Below are 18,924 nucleotides of genomic sequence, written 5' to 3'. Positions count from 1 at the left end.
GCCCCCCCCCCCCCCCCCAACTCCCCGTGAGGAGGAGGAGGAGCCGGGAGGGGGGTGGGGAGAGGGGAGAGACCCCCAAAAGGGAGAGAGACCCTCCCCATGAGGGGGGAGGACACCCCAGTAAGGGGTAGGGACCCCCCCCAATCCGTGACACCCCCCCCACACACCCCCAGACGCCCTTAAATACCCCCCAGACCCCCTTAAATGCCCCCAGCCCCTTCAAACCCCCCCAAACCCTCTTCAATACCCCAGACGCCCTTAAATACCCCCAGACTCCCTTAAATCCCCCCCCACCCCCTCAAACCCTCTTAAATACCCCCAGACCCCCTTAAATACCCCCTCAAACCCCCCTAAATACCCCCAGACGCACTTAAATACCCCCAGACCCCCTTAAATCCCCCCCAGACCCCCCCAAACCCTCTTAAATACCCCCAGACGCCCTTAAATACCCCCAGACCCCCTTAAATGACCCCCCAAAACTCCCCCAAAACCTCTTAAATACCCCCAGACACCCTTAAATACCCCAGACCCCCTTAAATACCCCCCAGACCCCCCCAAAACTCCCTCAAACCCTCTTAAATACCACCAGACCCCCTTAAATACCCCCCAGGTGCCCTTAAATACCCCCTAAACAACCCCAGACCCCCTTAAATACCCTCAGACCCCCTTAAATAACCCCCAGATGCCCTTAAATACCCCCCGACCCCCTTAAATGCCCCCTTAAATACCCACAGACCCTCTTAAATACCCCCCCGTCCCCCAAAACATCCCCCAGACCCCTTTAAATACCCCTCTGCCCCCCCAAACACCCCCAGACCCCCTTTAAATACTCCCAGACCCCCCTTTAAATACCCCCCATGCCCCCCCAAACACCCCCAGACCCCCTGTAAATCCCCCCGAGCCGCTTAAATGCTCCCCAAACCCCCTTTAAATACCCCCCAGACCCCCCCAAATCTCCTAGACTCCTTAAATACCCCCCAGACCCCCCCAGACCCCATTAAATAACCCCAGATTCCCCTAAATACCCCCCCTTAACCCCCCAAACCACCCCCCCCAAGCCCCCAACAACCCCTAGACCCCCCCAGCCCCCCAATATCCCCTTTAAACACCCCCCCACCCCCCCAAAACGACCCTCAGAGCCCTTTAAATACCCCCCAACACCCCCAAACCCCAAGTCAGGAGCCTCCCCCCCCCCCCCCCCCAATCCATCCCAGGTCATGAAGTAGGGGGGTGCCCCCCCCCCCCCATAACCAGAGCGGGTTCACACTTCGCACACGTGTTTATTGCCCCATGGGGACCCCCCAATTCCACCCCACCCCCCAAATTTTCCTTGGGGGGGGGTGGGGGGTGTCCCCCCCCCCTCCTCCAAATATCTAGATTGGAGGTGGAGGCTTCGCAAAGGGGGGGATGGAGGAGGAGGAGGAGGGTTTGGGGGGGAGGGGGTGTCGTGGGGGGGGTTGGGGTTTGGGGGGGCCCCTGCGAGGCTCAGGGGGGGCCCTCGCACACCCAGGCGAGGGAGCTGGTGCAGGGGAAGTCGAACCACTGTCCGTCCTCCCGCACGGCCGCGCAGTTCTCCTGCCGCTCGCCGTTGGGTTCGTTCCTGTGCCAAGAGCTTGGGGGGCACCAGAGGAATTAGGGGGTCCCCCCCCCCCCCCCAATGTCCCCCCCCATCCCCCCTGGTTGGGTTGTACCTGCTCTCCCGAGGGAGGACGGAACCGTCCGCTCGCTTCCAGGTGCCCTCGAGGTCTTCGTCGCGGATGCCGAGCCAGGAGGAACCTCGCAGCGTGGTCTGGACGTGCTCCTGGGGGGCAGAGAGCGTGGGGGGGGGGGGGGTCCCCAAAACCGCCTGCCCCACCGCGGGGAGCGATGGAGTCAGGGGAGCGCGGAACTAGAGAATTATGGAATGAGGGAATCATGGGAGCATGGAACAGTAGGATCACGGGATGATGGAAGGATGGAATCATGGAATGATGGAACTGTAGAATCATGGGATGATGGAATCATGGACCTATAGAGTCATGGAACTACAGAATCATGGAACTATAGGATCACGGGATGATGGAAGGATGGAATCATGGAACTATAGAACCATGGAAGGATGGAATCATGGAACTATAGAATCATGGACCTACAGAATCATGGAAGGATGGAATCATGGACCTATAGAATCATGGAATGATGGAATCATGGACCTATAGAATCATGGAAGGATAGAATCATGGAACTATAGAATCATGGAAGGATAGAATCATGGAACTATAGAATCATGGAATCATGGAACTATAGAACCATGGAAGGATGGAATCGTGAAACTATAGAATCATGGATCTACAGAATCATGGAAGGATGGAATCATGGACCTACAGAATCATGGAAGTATGGAATCATGGAACTATAGAATCATGGACCTATAGAATCATGGAAGGATGGAATCATGGACCTACAGAATCATGGAAGGATGGAATCATGGACCTATAGAATCATGGAAGGATGGAATCATGGAACTATAGAATCATGGAATGATGGAATCATTGACCTATAGAATCATGGAATGATGGAATCATGGAACTATAGAACCAATGAACCTGGAATGATGGAATGATGGAATCATGGAAGGAGGGAATCATGGAACCACGGAATGATGAAACCATGGAATGATGGTATCATGGAACTATAGAATCATGGAACGATGGAATCATGGAGGGAGGGAATCATGGAACAATGGAATGATGGAATCATGGACCTATAGAATCATGGAAGGATGGAATCACGGACCTATAGAATCATGAAATCGTGGAATGATGGAATCATGGAACTATAGAATCATGGAACCATGGAATGATGGAATGGAAGGCTGAAATCATGGAACTATAGAGCGATAGAACTATGGAGTCACAGAATTATCAAATTGTAGAACCATGGAAACATGGAATGATGGAACCGTGGAGTTATGAAACCATAGAACCGTGAAATCATGGAACCACAGAACCGTGGAACCATGGAATCGTAGAATCAAGGAACCATAAAATCATGGAATCATGGAAACCTGGGTTTGGTTTCGGGCCCCTCACTCCAAGAGGGACATCGAGCACGTTCCGAGAAGGGGAGTGGAGCTGGGGGGGGTTGGGCTGGAGAAAAAGGAGCCATCAAGGGGGGATTTAGGTTGGATATTGGGAAAAATCCCTTCACCCAAAGGGTTCCCAAGCCCTGGAATTTGCTGCACAGGGAAGGAACCGTGTCCCCATCCTGGTGGGGCTCAAAAGCCATGGAGATGTGGGGCTGAGGGACCTGGACTGCGGGTGGAGTTGGCAGCGTTGGGTCAGACCCAATGATCGTTTCCAACCCAAATGATTCTGTGATTCCACGAATTCTACAACTATGAGGCTCTGGAGTGTGAATTTGAGGCTAAAAGAAGAGAATTTGGGTAAAGCTTCGGGTGAGGGTCCAGCAGTTCCCACCCAAACCTGTCGTAGGGGGCTGGACAGGGTGGTGGGATGATCCTGAGGCCTCCAGCTGCTCCTCAGCTCCCACAAGAGCATCTCCTCATCTCCTCCCTCCCTTCCCAGACGCCGGAACCCGTCCCCTCCTCACCTTCTCCTCGGGGCCGTCCACCTCCAGGAGCTGCGCGCCCAGCGCCGAGCAGAAGCGCTGAGCGTCCGCCCAGGAGCTCGTCGTCTTGGAGTAGAAGTAGCAGGAATTCCCGAAGTAGATCCAGCCCTTGGAGCAAGGGGGACAACCTGGGAACGGAGCGGGGGCAGGATCAGAGAATCGACAGGTTGGGAAAGACCCAACGGATCATGGAGTCCAACCGTTCCCATCAATCCACGTCCCTCAGCACCTCGTCCACCTTCAACCCCTCCAGGGCAGGGGACTCAACCCCCTCCCTGTTCCAGTGACCAATAACCCTTTCCATGAAGAAGTTCTTGATGTCCCATCCGGAGCCTCCCCTGGTGGAGCTCGAGGCTGTTCCCTCCCGTCCTGTCCCCTGGCCCTTGGGAGAACCTCAAACCCTCCAGCAGATCCACCCAGCTGGCTCCTAGACTCCTAGAACGTTCACACCAACCCAGCTGGAGGACCTTGACCTCGTGGAACCTCCTGAGCTCCTTCAGGCCGGAGGTTCCCGGACTCACAGGAGTAGGAGCAGACGTCGGCCTCGGTCCCGTGGACCACCCAGCGGCTCCACTCCTTGTCCCCGGTGTAGAGCATCACCGCCCGCTGCAGGTTGTTGCCGTAGTTGAAGTAGAGCTGGTGGCCGGCCAGGGCCAGGAGCCCCCCGGGGCGGCACTCCCAGCGCTGCAGGACGTCGTCCTCCCGGCACGGCTCCAGCCGCACCAGCGACAGGTTCTGGCCCCGGGCGGCCGTCACGCAGCGCCGGCTCCGCTGGCTCCGCAGCCGCCGCCCCGGCAGCCACTGGAAGCGTTGGGCCACCGCGGCCGGCTGGCAGGTGGTGGCCGTCAACTGGTGGCCAGAGGCCTCCACGCACTTGCGCTGGTTCTCGTTGTAGAGCTGGAAGGAGCAGGAGGCTGGGGAGGGGGACACGGGGTTGGGGACACGTCCGTGGGTGTCACCACGGGGAGGGATGGAGGGAGGGATGGATGGAGAGGACACACGGGGTTGGGGACACGTCCATGGGTGTCACCACGGGAAGGGATGGATGGATGGAGGGGACACGTCCATGGGTGCCACCACGGGAAGGGATGGATGGATGGAGGGGACACACGGGGTTGGGGACACGTCCATGGGTGCCACCATGGGAAGGGATGGATGGATGGATGGATGGAGGGTTCACACGGGGTTGGGGACACGTCCATGGGTGTCACTATGGGAAGGGATGGATGGATGGAGGAGACACACGGGGTTGGGGACATGTCCATGGGTGCCACCATGGGGAGGGATGGATGGATGGAGGGGACACGTCCATGGGTGCCACCATGGGGAGGGATGGATGGATGGATGGAGGGGACACACGGGGTTGGGGACACGTCCATGGGTGCCACCATGGGAAGGGATGGATGGATGGATGGAGGGGACACACGGGGTTGGGGACACGTCCATGGGTGTCATCATGGGAAGGGATGGATGGATGGAGGGGACACGTCCATGGGTGCCACCACGGGAAGGGATGGATGGATGGAGGGGACACGTCCATGGGTGCCACCATGGGAAGGGATGGATGGATGGAGGGGACACACGGGGTTGGGGACACGTCCATGGGTGCCACCACGGGAAGGGATGGAGAAGACGCACCCACATTTGGCAGCTCCTTCACCTTCTCAGCTTCCAGCTCCTCCCTCAGGGCTGCCACTGGAGGGACACCAAGGCCACCCGGTCACCGTGCGGAGCCGTCACCGCGGTCGGGCTCCTCTCGAAGGGTGCCGAGACCCCAAAACCTCAACTCTCCCCCCTCACCAGCCCCACCAGCCCCTCCCGAGGTGGAGGAGGCCCCCGTGGGGCCCCAAGACTCACTGTGCCGCGAGCCGATGGTGACCAAGAGGACGTTCCCCAGCACCGAGAGCCCCAGGGCCACGGTTCCCACCAGCAGCAGCTTCTTGCTGGAGGAGCTCCAGGGCGCCGGGTGAGAGGGGACCGAGCGCCGGCTCGGGCAGCGCCGGGAGGCTCCGGCTTTCACCACCGCGTCGCTCGGGCCTTCCAGCGATGACCAAGCCAAACCTGGGGGGCCAGGTGGACTCTTCTGGCTTGGGATGGTGCTTGGAGGGTCTAGGGGTTCGTAGAGGTTCTCCTCTGTGGAGCACGGGTCGCTGCAGGCTGGGGATGATTGGAGAACCCTCTTCAGGTGCCACCACCCACCTTGAGGACCTTCTCTCAGACACCAGGGATGGGAGAACCCTCCTTAGGTGCCACCACCCACCTTGAGGACCTTCCCTCAGACACCAGGGATGGGAGAACCCTCCTTAGGTGCCACCACCACCAACCTTGAGGACCTTCCCTCAGACATTAGGGATGGAGAACCCTCCTTAGGTGCTGCCACCACCCACCTTGAGGACCTTCCCTCAGACATTAGGGATGGGAGAACCCGCCTTAGGTGCCACTACCACCAACCTTGAGGACCTCCCTTGGTCACCAGGGATGGGAGAACCCTCCTTAGGTGCCACCACCAACCTTGAGGACCTCCCTTGGTCACCAGGGATGGGAGAACCCTCCTTAGGTGCCACCACCAACCTTGAGGACCTTCCCTCAGACACCAGGGATGGGAGAACCGTCCTTAGGTGCTGCCACCACCAACCTTGAGGACCTCCCTTGGTCACCAGGGATGGGAGAACCCTCCTTAGGTGCCACCACCCACCTTGAGGACCTCCCTTGGTCACCAGGGGTTGCTCCCCAGCCCTGTGGGACCCCAGAAGGACCCTGGGGGTGCACCTTAGGGGCCCCTGGCTGCTTCTCACCTTCTCCAGGTCCCACCACCTGCAGCGGCCCCTTCCCGGCTTCAACGTTGCCGTACATGGTCCCTGTGGTGGCCCCGTTGTCCCCAGCGAGTGTCCCCCCCGATAAAGCTCTCGGGAAGTGGGTGACAGGGGAGGTGACAAGGGCCACCGGATGCTCCCAACCCCGGGGACACGCCTCGAGGGGCCCCCGAGGACCCAACGGGTCCCCAGACCTTGGCTGGAGGTGGCACCACGGGGGACGGTCCCCAAGGGCTGGTGGCAAAGCCTCCACTGGCCTCACGCCCAGGTTGTCCCCATGCCCAGCAGATGCTGGTGTTCTGGTGTCCCCGTGGTGTCCCCATCCCCACGTTGTCCCCAGGGTGTCCCCCCCACCCCCCGTGGTGGCCCCAGGCAGGAAGAACCCGGCGCTATCAGCTCCCACCAGCCCCGGCCACGGTGGCCACCGGCTTATCACGCCGGGGTGAGGGGACAGTACGGCCACGGGGGCCACCAGTGTCCCCTGGTGGTGCCCCCCAACCATGGAGCCAACCCCTCCGACCCCTCTGTAGACCCTTCCTACCCCTCCAGCCATGGATCCAGCCTGGCCTGATCCCTCTCTAGATCCTTCCTGCCCTCCAGCCATGGATCCAGCCTCTCCCGATCCCTCTCTAGATCCTTCCTGCCCTCCATCCATGGATCCAGCCTCTCCTGATCCCTCTCTAGATCCTTCCTGCCCTCCAGCCATGGATCCAGCCTCTCCCGATCCCTCTCTAGATCCTTCCTGCCCTCCATCCATGGATCCAGCCTCTCCCGATCCCTCTCTAGATCCTTCCTGCCCTCCATCCATGGATCCAGCCTCTCCTGATCCCTCTCTAGATCCTTCCTGCCCTCCAGCCATGGATCCAGCCTGCCCTGATCCCTCTCTAGATCCTTCCTGCCCTCCAGCCATGGGTCCAGCCTGGCCTGATCCCTCTCTAGATCCTTCCTGCCCTCCAGCCATGGATCCAGCCTGCCCTGATCCCTCTCTAGATCCTTCCTGCCCTCCATCCATGGATCCAGCCTGCCCTGATCCCTCTCTAGATCCTTCCTGCCCTCCAGCCATGGATCCAGCCTCTCCTGATCCCTCTCTAGATCCTTCCTGCCCTCCAGCCATGGATCCAGCCTGCCCTGATCCCTCTCTAGATCCTTCCTGCCCTCCATCCATGGATCCAGCCTCTCCTGATCCCTCTCTAGATCCTTCCTGCCCTCCATCCATGGATCCAGCCTGCCCTGATCCCTCTCTAGATCCTTCCTGCCCTCCATCCATGGATCCAGCCTCTCCTGATCCCTCTCTAGATCCTTCCTGCCCTCCATCCATGGATCCAGCCTCTCCTGATCCCTCTCTAGACCCTTCCTGCCCTCCAGCCATGGATCCAGCCTGCCCTGATCCCTCTCTAGATCCTTCCTGCCCTCCATCCATGGATCCAGCCTCTCCTGATCCCTCTCTAGACCCTTCCTGCCCTCCAGCCATGGATCCAGCCTGCCCTGATCCCTCTCTAGATCCTTCCTGCCCTCCATCCATGGATCCAGCCTGGCCTGATCCCTCTCTAGATCCTTCCTGCCCTCCAGCCATGGATCCAGCCTCTCCTGATCCCTCTCTAGATCCTTCCTGCCCTCCAGCCATGGATCCAGATCCCTCTCTAGACCCTTCCTGCACCCCCAGGAGAATTTTAATTGATAACAGTAATTAAAAATAAATAAAAAAGGCAATTAATCCGCAGTTATTTTAAATAATAATTAAAATTAAAAGAGCAAGAGAACTGAAAATGTACAGCAGTCGCTTCCCCCCCGTGAGCGGCGCGAGGCCCTGGGGGGGGACGGGGACACGGGGACCCCCGGAGCTCCCCCACCCCGGGGACACGGCGGGACGGGGGGGAGAGGGGCCGGAGGTGACACCCCAGGAGGTGACACCCCAGGAGGTGACACCCCCACCACCCCCCGGGTCCCATCGGGCTCCGAACGTGGCGTTGAGGCTCAGGTCTAGGGGGCAGAGGGGGCCGGGTCCGGGCACGGGCGGTGGCGCAGGGTCTTCTCCTCCTCCTAGGGAGAGACACGGGACATGTCGGGGGACGCAGAGAAGCACCCAGGGGCTCCAGGTGGTCTCCGTGCCCATAAAGACCTAAAGGAGACACGGGGGGACACTGGGATGGGGACATGATCCAGCATTCGAGGGGTTCAGGTGGTCTCCATGCCCATAAGGACCTGGAGGACACGTGGAGGACATTGGGATGGGGACATGGAGCAGCATTCGTGGGGACCAGGTGGTCTCCATGCCCATAAAGACCTAAAGGAGACACGGGGGGACACTGGGATGGGGACACAACCCAGCACTCGTGGGGTTTAGGTGGTCTCCATGCCCATAAAGACCTGGAGGACATTGGGATGGGGACACGATCCAGCACTCGTGGGTCCAAGCTGCCCCCAAGATCAAAGGGATCCATCTCCGTGACCACACATCCCATTCTGGTGGGTCTCCATGACCTCCAAACCCATTTTGATGGGGCTCCATGACCACACACCCCACTTTGATGGGTCTCCATGACCACACAACCCACTTTGATGGGTCTCCATGACCACACACCCAACTTTGATGGGTCTCCATGACCTCCAAACCCATTTTGATGGGTCTCCATGACCCCCAAAGCCATTTTGATGGGTCTCCATGACCCCCAAAGCCATTTTGATGGGTCTCCATGACCCCCAAAGCCATTTTGATGGGGCTTCATGACCCCAAAGCCATTTTGATGGGGCTCCATGACCTCCAACCCCATTTTGATGGGTCTCCATGACCACGCACCCCACTTTGATGGGTCTCCATGACCACACAACTCATTTTGATGGGTTTCCATGACCACACAACCCATTTTGATGGGTTTCCATGACCACACAACCCCACATAGGGGGTCAGGGCCCCCTCAGGAGCCCCCCAACCCCAGAAGACCCCCCCGTTTTGGAGGGTCTCCACAAGCAGGGACACTCACAGCCTCCAAGGCACCACCGGTGGCCCACTCGGCAGGGGCGAACGCGTCCTCCTCGCCCCGCGGCGGCTCCGGCCCCTCGTCCTCGTACTCGGTGAGGTAGTCGGACTCCTCTGGTGGGACAAGAGGAGGTGACACGGTCAGAGCGTGGGGCCAGCCCGGCCCCCCGGACGCCCCCGTCCCCGCTCACCGTCGGCATAACCGTCCGACAGGCAGGACTTGGCGGGCTCGATGCGGGACACGATCTCGGCCAGGTCGGTGAAGCCGGCGCTGGGACACGTGAGGACCTGCAGGAGGGACCCAAGAGCGGGGAGGGTGGAGGAGAACGAGGAGAACGAGGAGACGGGGCAGGGGACACGGAGAGAGGGACAAAAGGAGGCCGGGGTGGATGGAGATGGAGCGAGAGATGGGATGGAGATGGATCAAGGGATGGGATGGACCAAGAGATGGGATGGAGATGGACCAAGGGATGGGATGGAGATGGATCAAGGGATGGGATGGAGATGGACCAAGGGATGGGATGGAGATGGACCAAGGGATGGGATGGAGATGGATCAAGGGATGGGATGGAGATGGATCAAGGGATGGGATGGAGATGGACCAAGAGATGGGATGGAGATGGATCAAGGGATGGGATGGAGATGGATCAAAGGATGGGATGGACCAAGGAGATGGGATGGACCAAGGGGGAGACAGGGGATGGACCAAGGAGATGGAATGGACCAAGGGGGAGACGGGATGGATCAAGGGTTGGGATGGACCAAAGAGGAGACAGGAGATGGACCAAGGAGATGGGATGGATGAAGATGGAAACAGGAGATGGATCAAGGGATGGGATGGACCAAGGAGGAGACAGGAGATGGACCAAGGAGATGGGATGGACCAAGGGGGAGACAGGGGATGGACCAAGGGATGGGGTGGACCAAGGAGATGGGGTGGACCAAGGGGGAAACAGGAGATGGATCGATCAAGGGATGGGATGGACCAAGGAGATGGGATGGACCAAGGAGATGGGATGGACCAAGGGGGAAACAGGAGATGGACCAAGGGATGGGATGGACCAAGGAGATGGGATAGGGACGGGCTGAGGAGATGGAATGGACCAAGGAGGGGACGGAGGATGGACCGAGGGGGTGGACCAAGGAAGGGACAGGAGATGGACCAAGAAGGGGCCAAGAGGATGAAGATGGACCAAGGGAGGACAGGAGATGGGCCATGGGGGACAAGAGGATGGAGCGAGGCGGGTGCTGCTCCCTGAAGGTGCCTCCAGGACCAGGAGACAAAGAAAACCAGGGTGGCAGAGCCAAGGTGGCCCCATTCCAGATGTCCCCAGGCGGGTCTCCAGCGGCCACCACCCCAGAGGGACCCTGGGGCCACCCCCTGCTCACGTCCATGCGTTTGCTCTCGTAGAAGTCAGCCGAGCGCCGGTCCTTCACCATCTTCTCAATGATGTCCCCCCGGCTCCAGCCGTCAAAGACCACTTTGCCGTATTGGTAGCCCACGTCCTGCAGGGAGAGCAGGTCCTGGCCTGTTGGTGGCCCAGGCACCCTGGCTGGTGGCCCAGGAACTCAACGGATGAGCAGGACACCTCAAGCGATGGCCCAGGGCACCCACTTGATGGTTGGGGCACCCAACTGATGGTCTAGAGCTCCCAACTGATGGTCTAGGACACCCAGTTGGTGCTCTAGGACACCCAACTGATGGTCTAGAGCTCCCAACTGATGGTCCAGGACACCCAGTTGGTGCTCTAGGACACCCAACTGATGGTTGAGGCACCCAACTCATGGTCTAGAGCTCTCAACTGATGGCTTAGGACACCCAGTTGATGGTTGAGGCACCCAACTGATGGTCTAGAGCTCCCAACTGATGGTCTAGGACACCCAGTGGATGGTTGGGGCACCCACCTGATGGTCTAAAGCTCCCAACTGATGGTCCAGGACACCCAACTGATGGTTGAGGCACCCAACTGATGGTCTAGAGCTCCTAACTGATGGTCCAGGACACCCAGTTGATGCTCTAGGACACCCAATTGATGGTCTAGGACACCCAGTGGATGGTTGAGGCACCCAACTGATGGTCTAGAGCTCCTAACTGATGGTCTAGGACACCCGGTTGATGCTCTAGGACACCCAACTGATGGCCTAGGGCACCCAGTTGATGGTTGAGGCACCCAACTCATGGTCTAGAGCTCCCAGTCGATGGCCTAGGAGACCCAGTGGATGGTTGGGGCACCCAGCTGATGACTGGGATGCTCAACCTGGCCAGGACACCCCAAACGATGGCTTGGGCACCCCAGCCAATGGCCCAGGTAGCCCAGCTGATGGTCAAGGAGCCTCCAAGGGTGACCTGAGTGCCAACTAATGGCCAGGACGTGGCAACTGGTGGCCCTAACACCCCAAACGATGGCTTGAGGCACCAAAAGATGATGGTCCAGATGCTCCATTAATGGTTGAGGCACCTAAATAAGGGCTTGAGCACCCAACTGATGGCCAAGAGACCTCAACTAGTGGGTCAAAGCAGCCCCAGATGGTGGCTGAAGCACCCAAGCAGCTGCTGGTTGGCCCCACGTGATCTCCAGGAGACCCAACTGCTGGCAAGGGCGGCCCAATCCACAGCCGGGGGACTCCACGAGCGACCAGGACACCCTGTTAGTGGCCAAGACGCCCCAACCACCAGGCAGCACAAGCCAACCGATGGTTGGAGAACCCCAACCCGCGGCTCGGGGCATGGCAGCCACCCAGAACCATGGTCCAGAGCACCCCAGCGGCTTCTCCGTCCCCTCCAACTCACGTAGATCTCGTCGAACTTGCCGAAATCCATGGTCTTGAAGCGGTCGATGGGGGGTCGGATGTACTCGCAGTACGAGCTGGACTTCACCACCTCCAGCTGCCGCACGCAGGACACGTAGGCCAAGCGCGACTGGATCTCGGCCATGTCGGGCACCTGGGTGGGAGAAGATCCTCAGCGCCTCCACCAAACCATCTCCCAGCAGCCCCCAACCTCTCGCCACGGTCACAGAATCAGAGAATCGTGGAACCACCACGTTGGAAGAGACCCAACGGATCATGGAGTCCAACCATCCCCATCAATCACCAACCTGTGTCCCTCAGCACCTCGTCCACCCGGCCCTCAAACATCTCCAGGGATGGTGACTCAACCCCCTCCCTGTCCCAGTGACCAATAACCCTTTCCATGAAGAAGTTCTTGATGTCCCATCCTGAGGCTCCCCTGGTGGAGCTTGAGGCCGTTCCCTCCCGGCCTGTCCCCTGGCCCTGGGGAGAAGAGCCCAGCTCCCTCCTCTCCACCAGCTCCTTGCAGGGAAAGAGCAAGGAGGTCTCCCCTCAGGCTCCTCTTCTCCAGGCTGAACCCCCCCTCCAAGCTCTCTCAGAGGTTCCTCGGAGGTTCCTCCTCACCTTGACTTTCTCAGCCCACGGGTTGAGCCGTTTCCAGAGGAGCCACCAGCCGGACAGGCTGTCCCCGTAGTTGCAGAGGTCGGTCTCGTCCTGGCTGCCCACGTCGATGGCGATCACCGTCTTGGCCCCCATGTTGCGGGCGATGTCCGCTGGGGGAGAAGGACGGACACGCGTGGGGTTGGTGGCCACCACGGAGAGACGGCGGCACGAGCCGAGCAGGGAAACGGGGCCGGGGAGGGGGGCCCTGGGGTTGTCCCTCAGCTCGGGGCGGAGGCCAAAGCCGTGCTGGGGGTCGTGGTGGCACCAGGGAGGTCCCCGTGGGCGCTGGAGGTCGGGGGGCAGAGCAGCGAGGCCGGGGGTGACGGGAGGACACAGGCGAGTTGCAGCATCTGTGGTGGGAGGGGAAGGAAGGTGGAGGAGGCTCCAGGAGGACCCCCGGGAGGTGATACGAGCTGGATGGAGACGGCTTGAAGATAGAGGAGGATGGAGACGCTCCAAGAAGGCGCTTGGGGGCATCGAGAGGTGATGACGCAACGTGGAGGAAGGGGGTTTGTGGGGAGAGGGAGGATGGAGACACTCCAGGAAGGGTCTCGTGGAGAGAGAGGATGGAGACGCTCCAGGAAGGGTCTCGTGGACATCAAGAGGTGATGATGCAATGTGGAGGAAGGGGGTTTGCGTGGAGAGAGAGGATGGAGACGCTCCAGGAAGGGTCTCGTGGAGAGAGAGGATGGAGACGCTCCAGGAAGGGTCTCGTGGAGAGAGAGGATGGAGACGCTCCAGGAAGGGTCTCGTGGACATCAAGAGGTGATGATGCAACGTGGAGGAAGGGGGTTTGCATGGAGAGAGGATGGAGATGCTCCAGGAAGGGTCTCGTGGAGAGAGAGGATGGAGACGCTCCAGGAAGGGTCTCGTGGACATCAAGAGGTGATGAAGCAACGTGGAGGAAGGGGGTTTGTGGGGAGAGGGAGGATGGAGACGCTCCAGGAAGGGTCTCGTGGACATCAAGAGGTGATGATGCAATGTGGAGGAAGGGGGTTTGCGTGGAGAGGGAGGATGGAGACGCTCTAGGAAGGGTCTCGTGGACATCAAGAGGTGATGACGCAATGTGGAGGAAGGGGGTTTGCGTGGAGAGAGGATGGAGATGCTCCAGGAAGGGTCTCGTGGACATCAAGAGGTGATGAAGCAACGTGGATGATGGAAAGGGGTTTGAAGCACGTCCACCAGCTCCTTCAATACCCTTGGGTGGATCCTTCCAGCCCCATGGACTTGGAGGTGTCTAACGGGCCAAGCAAGTCTCCAACCACCTCCTCTTGGATCACGGGAGCTTCGTTCTGCTCCTCAGGCTCCTGAGGATGAAGACCCAGGGAAGAACTTTCCTTCCTATTGAAGACTGAGGCAAAAGAGGCCTCAAGAACCTCAGCCTTGGCCTCACCCGTGGTCAGAGTTGTCCCACCTGCATCCGACGGGGGCTGAACGTTCTCCCTCGTCCTCCTTTTAGTGTTAATGGATTTATAGAACGAGTTTTCGTTCTCGAGGCTTGGCCAAGCTGATCCTAGTTGGGTTTTACGCCTCCTGATGTTTCCTCCGCACGATCTCACCTCCTCCCTGTGGTCCCACCAAGACCCCTGTCCCTCCTTCCAAAGCTCACAGACCTTCCTCTTCTTGTTGACGTCCCTCAAGATCTCCCTGCTCAACCGAGCTGGTTTTTCCCCCACCAACCTTCTCAAGAATCCAGAGTCTTCCCTCTGGAAGCCCGAGGCGGCCGTTCTGACCCATCTCCTCGCCTCACCTAGAACTCAAAGTTCTACCATCTCGTGATCTCTTTGTCCCTGGTGTCCTCCAACCATCACATCCCCCTCCAGGCCTCCTCCGCTCACAAACAGCAGGTCCAGGAGGGACCTTCCCTCATCGGCTCTTCCACCGGTTGTGTGAGGAACTTGTCATCCACGCTCTCCAGGAATCGTAGAATCACCAGGTTGGAAAAGACCCATCGGATCATCGAGTCCAACCACGAACCTCCTGGAACCCCAGGAACCTCCTGGACTGCTTCTTCTCCGCTGTCTTGTACCTCCAGCGGACATCCAGAAGATCGAAGTGTCCCACAAGGACCAGAGCTTGCGATCTTGAGGCTTCTCCCAGTTGTTCAGAGAAGAGCTCATCGGCTTCTTCTTGCCTGGGAGGTCTAGATGGAGTCCCACCACGATACCCATCTTCTCGTGGGCTCCTCTTTGTGGGCACTCGATCCCGTCTTCACCATCATCGAGCTCGAGGGTATCGAAGCCCCCTCCAACGCAGACCCACCACCTCTCCCACCGTTCCTGTCCCACCTGAAGAGCTTCTACCCCATCGTCGCTGCCCCCCAGTTCTACGAGTCGTCCCACCACGTTTCTGTGGATGGAGGCACCTTCCAGGTGAAGGACTGAGATGCCCCAGGAGGCACCTGGAGCTGAGAACATCAAGAGAAGACGATGCAAGAGGGATGAAGGCCCTGGGAGAACACTCAGCACCAAAGACGAGAGGAGAGGACGATGCAGGATGGAAGAAGGTGCTGGAGACGCTCTAGGAAGGTGCTAAGGCCACGTGGAGATGACACCAGATGGAGGGATGTTTCTCGCATGAGAAGAATCACAGAATCATGGAACGGTTTGGGTCAGAAGGGACCTCAAAGCCCATCCAGCTCCACCTCCCGCTGGACGCGGTTGCTCCAAGCCCAACGTGGCCTTCAAGACCTGCAGGTTCATCACCTGAGAAGCCACTTGATGCTGAAGACGCTACGAGATGATGTGAGAGTCCCTGAGCTTTCCTGGCAGGTGGAGGAGAAGGTGCCTTGAGAGGACATCCAACAGCAAAGCCACCGAGAGGTGATGGAAGATGAAGGGGAGCATCTTAGAATCACAGAATCACCGGGTTGGAAGAGACCCACGGGCTCATCAAGTCCAACCGTTCCTACCAAACCCTAAACCCCGTCCCATCACGCATGTGAAGACGCACGAAGGCGCCCTGGAAGCCACCTGGGGCCGAGGACATCGAGAAGCGATGGAAGATGGAGGAGAATGAAGCCGCTCTAGGAGGACGCCAGGCAACGAGGCCACCGAGAAGCAGCAAACCCCAACCGGAGCTCCTAAATGCGACCTCAGGGCCTCGTGGTGGCCACGAAGCTCCCACCCGAGCTGCTACTTGCCTGGCAGGTTGTTGATGTAACCACCGTCCATCAGCAAGTTGCCGTCCTTGGGGTCGCAGAGGGGTGGGAGATACCCCGAGAGGGTCATGCTGGCCCGCACGTAGCGCCAGAGAGACCCTGCGCCGGCGGGAACGAAGAGTCAGCACGGCCCGAACCCCAACCCGGGACCTCTGCACCCCACGGGGACCCATGGGACCTCCATGGGGAGCAGAGGAACCCTCGGTGCTCCTCAACCTGTCATCAACCCAGGACGTCTGCACCCCATGGGGACCCATGGGGAGCAGAGGAACCCTCGGTGCTCCTCAACCTGCCATCACCCCAGGACGTCTGCACCCCACGGGGACCCATGGGGAGCAGAGGAACCCTTGGTGCTCCTCAACCTCTCATCATCCCAGGACATCTGCACCCCACAGGGACCCATGGGACCTCCATGGGGAGCAGAGGAACCCTTGGTGCTCCTCAACCTGCCATCACCCCAGGACGTCTGCACCCCACGGGGACCCATGGGGGGCAGAGGAACCTTTGGTGCTCCTCAAGCTGCCCTCAACCCGGGACGTCTGCACCCCACGGGGACCCATGGGGAGCAGAGGAACCCTTGGTGCTCCTCAACCTGCCATCACCCCAGGACGTCTGCACCCCACGGGGACCCATGGGGGGCAGAGGAACCCTTGGTGCTCCTCAACCTGCCCTGGGACGGGACGTGGGGTCTGGGGAGGTGGAAAGGAGGTGGTCGCAGGTGGGTTTCCAGGGTGGGGCTGGTGGCCCCGGGGAAGGAGATGCTGACCTGGGACATTGTTAACATAGCAGCCGTCCACCAGCCAGTGGCCGTCCTTGGGGTCACAGAGAGGAGGGAGGTAGGGGGTGTAGGAGGCACTGGCTCGCACGTAGCGCCACAGGCTGCCTGCCGGACGAGAGGACACGGTCACGGCCCCTGGTGGGAGCCCTGCGGCTCCAAGCCCAGGAGACCCAAGCCCCTTGGCCGTGCTGGGCTGGGGGAGGGAGGGCCGGGCGGTTAGTGGTGGTCAGCGGGGATTAGTCGGGGTTAGAAGGTGGAGGAGAAGGCAGAGAGGGGCGGCCCGTGGACGGCTCAATGTCCCAGGTGAGCTCCAACGCCGCGGGAGGAGGAGGGGCGGCCACCACGGCGTCACCGTCACCATCACCACGTCCCCACCACCATCACCACGTCCTCACCACCATCACCACGTCCTCACCACCATCACCACGTCCTCACCACCATCACCACGTCCTCATCACCAGCTCAACGTCCCCACCACCAGCTCAACGTCCCCACCACCAGCTCATCATCTCCATCACCAGCTCATCGTCCCCACCACCAGCTCATCGTCCCCACCACCAGCTCATCGTCCTCACCACCAGCTCATCGTCCCCACCACCAGCTCATCATCCCCACCACCTCATCATTCCCACCACTATCTCATCGTCTCCATCACCAGCTCATCGTCCCCACCACTATCTCATCATCCCCACCAGCTCATCGTCCCCACCACCACCTCATCGTCCCCACCACCACCTCATCATCCCCAAACCCACCACCACGTCCCCACCACCTCACGATCCACGTCTCTACCCCCACGTTGAGTCCCTGTCACCACCACCACGTTGAGTCCCTCCCACCACCACCCCGTCCCCTCCCAGCGCCGCGTCCCCGCATGCCGTGACGCGAGGGTTACTGGGGTTAGATTCGTTAGAGGGGGACGTGCCCGCTGAGGGGGGTGAGGACGCAGCCCTGCACCCCGACCCCAGAAGATCCGGAGCTCCCCGTGGAGACCCGAGCCCCGCGGGGTCACCGGCAGCCGGTGGCTCTGGGAAGCCACCACCGTCCAGGCCCTCGAGCTCGTTCCACGCCGCGGCCGCAGGAGCAGGCGGCGCCGCTCTGGAGGTCTCCACGGGGAACGTGGTGGCATCTAGGAGCTTCCCCGGGGCCAGGGGAGCCCTTACCGTCCGTGTGCACCCGCATGGCCGAGGCGGTGATGTCGGTCGTGACGTTGAAGTAGGGCAACCACAGGTCCTGCGGGGAGAAGACGGGGCGGAGGACACCCCGGGGACCTCAGCGGGTGGGTGGGTGGGGAGGTGGTGGGACCTCCTCAGCGCAGGGGCCCAAGGGACCCACCTCGATCTGCTTGTCCTGGAAAACCTTGTTGATGCTGGCGTTGAAGGCCGAGCCCGAAAACATGGAGGTGATGGGGTAGGTGATGTCCAGCACGGTCCTGAAGACGGACTTCATGCACTGCGGGAGGAGGAGGAGAAGGAGGAGAAGGAGGAGAAGGAGGAGAAGGAGGAGGAGGAGGAGGAGGAGGAGGAGGAGGAGGAGGAGGAGGAGGAGGAGGAGGAGGAGGAGGAGGAGGAGGAGGAGGAGGAGGAGGAGGAGGAGGAGGAGGAGGAGGAGGAGGAGGAGGAGGAGGAGGAGGAGGAGGAGGAGGAGGAGGAGGAGGAGGAGGAGGAGAAGGAGAGGAGGAGAAGGAGAGGAGGAGGAGGAGAGGAGGAGGAGGAAGAGGAGGAGGAGGAAGAGGAGGAAGGAGAGAGGAAGAAAAGAAGGAAGGAGAAGGAGGGAATGAGGAAGAGGAGAATGGAGAGAGAAGGATGGCAAAGGAGGAGGAGAACGAGGAAGGAAAAGAAGAGAAGAAAGAAGCAGCAACAGCAGAAGAAAAGAAGGTGGACGAGGAGGAGGAAGAAAGAAGAGGACAAGAGGGAGGAGGTGGAGGAGGAAGGAGGAGGTGGAGGAGGAAGGAGGAGGACGAGGAGGAACGAGAAGGATGAGGAGGAAGGAGAAGGACGAGGAGGAAGGAGAAGGACGAGGAGGAAGGAGAAGGACGAGGAGGAAGGAGAAGGACGAGGAGGGAGGAGAAGGACGAGGAGGGAGGAGAAGGTCTAGGAACGCCCCAGCAGGCCCGGCCACCACCAGGAGGTCC

The 18,924-nt window shown here is 60.0% G+C and overlaps 2 protein-coding genes across 2 annotated transcripts in view; both read right to left on the bottom strand.

Moving 5' to 3' along the window:
* Positions 1-1,274: 1,274 nt before the first annotated feature.
* On the bottom strand, positions 1,275-6,580 carry LOC138733977 (macrophage mannose receptor 1-like). The gene is made up of 7 exons (XM_069881503.1): positions 6,405-6,580; positions 5,467-5,766; positions 5,248-5,304; positions 4,131-4,523; positions 3,592-3,737; positions 1,692-1,801; positions 1,275-1,612 (listed from the first exon to the last, which is right to left on the bottom strand). The coding sequence occupies exons 1-7, from the start codon at positions 6,460-6,462 to the stop codon at positions 1,486-1,488; spliced, it is 1,191 nt and encodes a 396-aa protein (XP_069737604.1). The 5' UTR covers positions 6,463-6,580; the 3' UTR covers positions 1,275-1,485.
* A 1,563-nt stretch (positions 6,581-8,143) lies between these two features.
* Positions 8,144-18,924, bottom strand: part of PNPLA6 (patatin like phospholipase domain containing 6) — a 27,693-nt gene continuing 16,912 nt past the window's right edge. The window contains 9 exon segments of the mRNA XM_069881520.1: positions 8,144-8,462; positions 9,404-9,513; positions 9,591-9,687; positions 10,789-10,905; positions 12,191-12,343; positions 12,814-12,962; positions 15,995-16,111; positions 16,779-16,895; positions 17,954-18,023. Of these exon segments, the coding sequence (XP_069737621.1) occupies positions 8,403-8,462; positions 9,404-9,513; positions 9,591-9,687; positions 10,789-10,905; positions 12,191-12,343; positions 12,814-12,962; positions 15,995-16,111; positions 16,779-16,895; positions 17,954-18,023 (990 nt within the window). The 3' untranslated portion in view covers positions 8,144-8,402.

This window comes from Phaenicophaeus curvirostris, unplaced genomic scaffold, assembly GCF_032191515.1.
Source record: "Phaenicophaeus curvirostris isolate KB17595 unplaced genomic scaffold, BPBGC_Pcur_1.0 scaffold_51, whole genome shotgun sequence".
Classification (NCBI taxonomy): domain Eukaryota; kingdom Metazoa; phylum Chordata; class Aves; order Cuculiformes; family Cuculidae; genus Phaenicophaeus; species Phaenicophaeus curvirostris.
This window is presented reverse-complemented; position numbering and strand designations above follow the sequence as displayed.